Below are 6,005 nucleotides of genomic sequence, written 5' to 3' on the forward strand. Positions count from 1 at the left end.
AAAAAGAAAGAAAGAAAGAAAGAAAGAAAGAAAGAAAGAAAGAAAGAAAGAAAGAAAGAAAGACAGACTTACACATGGTCACAGTGCTGTTGAAATATGTTTTTATTCGTTTATTGTTTTTTAGAAGTTTTTTTTTTTTTTTTTTTGGCTGGCTCAGGCTGCCTTTAGGGCGGGTCTCGGGCATTTGGAGGTGGGTATCCAGCTGTGGTCCCCACGCCTGACTGACTTTGCCTAATCATGTGCTTTAATCAACTGAACTAACCAGCAAGCCCCCTTATTTATTGTTTTTGAGACAGGATCTCACTGTGTAGTTCAGGCTGGACTTGAACTCGCAGCAGCCTTCCTGCCTCACCCCCCTGAGTGTTGGGATGACAGGCACACCTAACCACTACCACTAGGCATCACTTCTTTCCCAAAGGAGGCCTGGCAGGTGCTGACCCATCCCAGGCCCTCCCCCAGCCCTTGTCCTCTCCCTCCTCCAGGCCTCTGACTGCCACTTGTGCTCTTGCTCCTTGTCACCCGGAACTCCATGCAGCCGGAACCCAAGCCTAGCAGGGCAGGGGCCCGCAGCCGATTCCTGCCCCTGCAGTCCAAGTGCCCTGGGGGGGCTGGGGACACGGTGATGTACGCGTCCACCGAGTGCAAGGCCGAGGTGACCCCGTCCCAGGATGGCAACCGCACTTTCAGCTACACACTGGAGGACCACACGAAGCAGGCCTTTGGCATCATGAACGAGCTTCGGCTCAGCCAGCAGTTGTGTGACGTCACCCTGCAGGTGAAGTACGAGGACATCCCCACAGCACAGTTCATGGCGCACAAGGTGGTGCTGGCCTCATCCAGCCCTGTGTTCAAGGCCATGTTCACCAATGGGCTGCGTGAGCAGGGCATGGAGGTGGTGTCCATTGAGGGCATCCACCCGCTGGTCATGGAGCGGCTCATCGAGTTCGCCTACACCGCGTCCATCTCCATGGGTGAGAAGTGTGTGCTGCATGTCATGAATGGCGCCGTCATGTACCAGATCGACAGCGTCGTGCGTGCCTGCAGCGACTTCCTGGTGGAGCAGCTCGACCCCAGCAATGCCATTGGCATCGCCAACTTCGCCGAGCAGATTGGCTGTGCCGAGCTGCACCAGCGTGCCCGAGAGTACATCTACATGCACTTTGGAGAGGTGAGCCTGCAGGGGACTTGGGGACAGTGGTCAGGAGAAGGGAGACACAGGCATCATCACCATCTGACCCCAGGGTAAGAAAGCTCGAGGCTGGGAACTGGAGCCGGGCACGGCGGTGTCATGCTAGCGCTTAGGAGGCTGAGGCAGGAGGATTGCTGAAAGTTTAAGGCCCGCCTGGACTATCTAGTGGGGAGTTCAAGACCAGCGTGGAGTACATAGAAAGACCCTATCTCAAGAGAATACAGGTTTTTTAAGAAAGCTGAGAACTGGAGATAAACCCAGATTCTGAGCTCCAAGTCAGCAAATCTGGGGTGCCTGATAAAGGTGTGGTCTTCGTGGGCCACTGAGTGCTCTGGATTCCCTTTGGTCAAAGGTGAGGACAGGGTGGGGACCATGACACCAGCCACCCCCCTGCCACACTGAGCAGATAGTCAGCCAGCAAATATTTATTAAGTACCAGTGACGTCATGTGGATCAAAAGTTTGACCCTTACTGGTGTTTTCTTGGGCGCATGTGGTGCTGTCTGTGTATGTTTCTGCTTTCATTTTCAGTTCTCTGTGCAGGAAATTGTCAAGAGAAAATGACCAAGAGTTATTTTTCAAGAGATCACAATTACAGCCGGGTGTGGGGGCATGTGCCTGTGATCCTAGGACTTTGGGAGGCTGAGGCAGGAGGGTCACAAATTTCCAGCCCAGACTGAGACAGTTAGATATTTAGTGAGACCCTGACTGAGACTAAAACATATGAAGGACAGGAGATGTAGCTCAGTGTGAAGGTCCTGGGTTCAGTCCCCAGTTATGCAAATTATAAAATAAAGTACTATATATCTTTGGGCTAGGGATGTAGCTCAGGGGCACAGTGCTTGGTTACCATGCTAGAGGGGCTGGGTTCTGACCCCAGCTCTAAAGGGAGGAGACAAAAGAAAGTATTGTCTTTGCCCATTTACCTGTGTGCATAGACCTGTCTGTCATGTAGTATTAGCACATTTAATCTGTGCATTTTTATGAGATTCCTACTGTTTGATTATTTACTTGTTTATTTATTTATTGAGACAGTATCTGGCTTTGTAGTCACAGCTGGCCTGGAACTCACTATGCATCCTCAGGCTGGCCTGGAATTCATGACAGTCCTGCCTCAGCCTCCTGGGTACTGGGATGACAGGACTGTGCCACCCTGCCTCTCTTGAGACTCCTATTAATTGAAACTCCATTTTACAGATAAGGAAACTGAGACTGTCAGAGGCCGGTTGAGTAAAATATGGTCCAAGATCACTGAATGAAGCCAGGCATCGAGGTGCATGCCTGTCATCTCAGCACTGTGGGAGCCTGAGGCAGGAGGACCCTAAGTTCCAGACCCACCTGGGCAACTTAGCCACACCTCACCTCGAATGAGAAAATATTTTTAAAAAGACAAAAGGACTAGGGATGTAGCTCAGTGCAGAGGCTCTGGGTTCCATCCCCAGTAACACACACACACACACACACACACACACACACACACACACACTTTTTTTGCATACAGACCTTATTCCTTGGGGAGGTATCCCTGGGAATCAGCCTGTCACACTAGCGCCCTCTGCAGGTGGCGAAGCAGGAGGAGTTCTTCAACCTGTCGCACTGCCAGCTCGTGACCCTGATCAGCCGGGACGACCTGAATGTGCGCTGCGAGTCCGAGGTGTTCCACGCGTGCATCAACTGGGTCAAGTACGACTGCGAGCAGCGGCGCTTCTACGTGCAGGCGCTGCTGCGCGCCGTGCGCTGCCACGCGCTCACCCCGCACTTCCTGCAGATGCAGCTGCAGAAGTGTGAGATCCTGCAGAGCGACTCGCGCTGCAAGGACTACCTGGTGCAGATCTTCCAGGAGCTCACGCTGCACAAGCCCACGCCCGCCATGCCCTGCCGCGCGCCCAAGGTGGGCCGCCTGATCTACACGGCCGGCGGCTACTTCCGCCAGTCGCTCAGCTACCTGGAGGCCTACAACCCCAGCGATGGCAGCTGGCTGCGCCTAGCCGACCTTCAGGTCCCCCGCAGTGGGCTGGCGGGCTGCGTGGTGGGCGGGCTGCTCTACGCTGTGGGGGGCCGCAACAACTCCCCAGAAGGAAACACCGACTCCAATGCCCTGGACTGCTACAACCCCATGACCAATCAGTGGTCGCCCTGCGCCCCAATGAGCGTGCCCCGCAACCGCATTGGCGTGGGTGTCATCGATGGCCACATCTACGCCGTGGGGGGCTCGCACGGCTGCATCCACCACAACAGCGTGGAGAGGTAGGTGGCCAGCCCCAGGGCTAGTTCCTATCTCCATCCAGCTGTGGCTGATGATCCCCTCGGGGATGGCTGGGATTCTCCCTAATGCCTTTGTTTCTTGAGACAGGGCCTGGCTGTGTAGTTCAGGCCTAATTTTAACTCACTATATTGCCCAGGCTGGCCTCTAACCAAGGAGATCCTGCTGCCTCAGCCTCCAGGGTGCTGGAATGAGTGGGGTGCACTGCCATGCCTGGCTGCTTAGTGCTGAGTGTCCCTGTCTGCTTCCAGCCCTCAGGCAGTGGGAGCCCCAAGGTGAAGCTAGGAATTCCTGGGAAACCTATAGGCAGTGACCTTGGATCCTGTGTCTGGGGTTGGGACTTCCTGGAGGGACTTTCTAGACCCTAGGGCCCCTTAGAAGCTTGGCAAGGGAGCACACACCTGTCACCCCAGCACTTGGGAGGTGGAGGCAGGAGGATCCCAAGTTCCAGCCGAGCCTGGGCAACTTGGTAAACTTAAGTGAGACTGTCTCAAAACAAGACAAAAATTTTAAAAAGGGTGGGGATGGAGCTCAGCACCACGGCCCTGGGTTCCAGAGTCCCCCCACCCCCAAACCTCCCCTCAAACAAAGCAGCCTCCCCAACTGGTGAGTTGGCAGAAATCTGGAATCCCCAGATTCAGCGCGAGCTGCAAAATGGGGATTTTAAACCATTGCGCAAGGCTTCTAATGTGTGTGGTCTATGAATAGGATGGTGGGATGGTGCATCACCCTCAGCGGGCCAGTTTCAAGAAGGAAAGGGACACTATTAATAACTCCAGGAACACAGGTATGAACCGCAAGTGCCCGGGCCAACGGGACGTGTGATCACCCGCCTTTGTCACTGCTGTGCAGACGTCACCTGGGCGGAGGCCTAGGTGGTAGCCACCGGGGTTCCGGAGTGAAATGCTAGTACCTCGGCCCCTTGGTGGCCCTGGGTATGCCCTGTCACCTTCCTGGGTCTTCACCTCATTCTCTGTAGTGTGAGGGATAATACAGGTGTCACCAGTCCCCAGTGTGGCTAGGGTCACGTTGCTGTCCAGTACTCGAGACCAGGCTGTGGTTACTGCCAGCTGGCTTGGACAGTTGATGGCTTGAGCCTGTTTTATTCTCTGGAAAATGGAGCCAAGATCCCGCCATCCTTGGAGACCAGTTGTCAGTGCTGGTGGCGGCGCACCTGCCATCCCAGCATTCGTAGATGCCAAGGCAGGAGGATCGCAAGTTTGAGTCCCTCCTGGGGAACTTAGCAAGACTGAGCTTATTGTCTCCAAATAAGGAATAAGAAAGGGCTGGGGATGGCGCTCAGCACTAGAGCACCCCTGGATTTTGACCCCAGGAAACATGAAAGCGGTCCAGTGTAAGAAGAGCGAGGAGAGTACCCGCCTGCAGTCAGTGTGGCCACAGAGGTTACGGTGGTCGTCATTGTCCTTCTGTCCTTTGCAGATATGAGCCTGAGCGGGATGAGTGGCACTTGGTGTCGCCGATGCTGAGCCGGAGGATCGGGGTTGGCGTGGCTGTCCTCAACCGCCTGCTGTACGCTGTCGGAGGCTTCGATGGGACGAACCGCCTCAAGTCGGCGGAGTGCTATTACCCGGAGCGTGACGAGTGGCGCCTGATTGCCCCGATGAACAGCATCCGCAGCGGGGCAGGTAGGGGGCTGTAGAGCAGGGAGCTGGGGTCTCCTGCCCCCACCCCAACCCCTGGCCGCCTGTGTCCACCCAGGCCCTGCCGCGTGCATGGGCAGAATCAAGGCAGTGCCCAGACTCCACGCCTCCCTCCTGCCCTTTCCTGCCTTTCTCGTTTTCCTTCTTTTCGGGGCACTAGGATCATCGATGGGCTCACACATGCTAAGCAGCACCCCCACTGCGATACCCCCCCCCCAGCCCTTTTTATTTTTATTTTGAGACAGGATCTTGCTAAGTTGACCAAGCTGGCCTCCAACTTGTGATCCTCCTGCCTCAGCCTCCCGAATAGCTGGGATCACAGGCGTGCGCCACCATACCTGGCTCCTGGCTTTGTTTCTCAGGAGTTCCTCAGGAGGGGAGAGGAGAGAGGGAAGGTGGTGGCTGGGGTTCCCCAGAGCCAGACTCGAGTGACCGGCCCCTCCTGTCCGGTGTGGTTTAGGGGTCTGCGTGCTGCACAACTGTATCTACGCTGCTGGAGGCTATGACGGGCAGGACCAACTCAACAGCGTGGAGCGCTATGACGTGGAGACCGAGACCTGGACATGTGTGGCCCCCATGAAGCATCGGCGAAGTGCCCTGGGGATTACCGTGCACCAGGGGAGAATTTACGTCCTGGGTGAGGCCTGGCAGAGGCCTGGTGGAGTACCCCTGGCCCCTCTTTACCTTTTTCAGTGCTAGGGATTGAACTCAGGGTTTTGGCACTGAGCGACAACCCCTTTATTGATATTCTTTTTTTTTTTTTTGGTGGAACCGGGGATTGAACTCAGGCTTAGGCTTTTGCACTTGCCAGAGAAGCGCTTATTCCACTGAGCCATTTCCCCAACCTCCTCTTTATTGATATTCTTGTTATTATTTTGGTTTAAATAAATTGT

General features: G+C 55.1%; 1 protein-coding gene across 2 annotated transcripts in view; it reads left to right on the top strand.

Moving 5' to 3' along the window:
* Positions 1-6,005, top strand: part of Keap1 (kelch like ECH associated protein 1) — a 9,526-nt gene that overhangs the window by 1,798 nt on the left and 1,723 nt on the right. Inside the window, exons 2-5 of one of the 2 annotated variants that reach the window (XM_023717148.1) lie at positions 483-1,168; positions 2,750-3,435; positions 4,892-5,097; positions 5,358-5,390. In XM_023717148.1, the coding sequence (XP_023572916.1) occupies positions 530-1,168; positions 2,750-3,435; positions 4,892-5,097; positions 5,358-5,368 (1,542 nt within the window). In that variant the 5' untranslated portion in view covers positions 483-529 and the 3' untranslated portion in view covers positions 5,369-5,390. Of the gene's footprint in view, positions 1-482; positions 1,169-2,749; positions 3,436-4,891; positions 5,098-5,357; positions 5,391-5,572; positions 5,750-6,005 lie in introns of those variants that run through there. The other variant, XM_004632844.2, reaches the window with a different exon arrangement.

Source organism: Octodon degus, unplaced genomic scaffold (genome assembly GCF_000260255.1).
Source record: "Octodon degus isolate 3935 unplaced genomic scaffold, OctDeg1.0 scaffold00050, whole genome shotgun sequence".
Lineage (NCBI taxonomy): Eukaryota > Metazoa > Chordata > Mammalia > Rodentia > Octodontidae > Octodon > Octodon degus.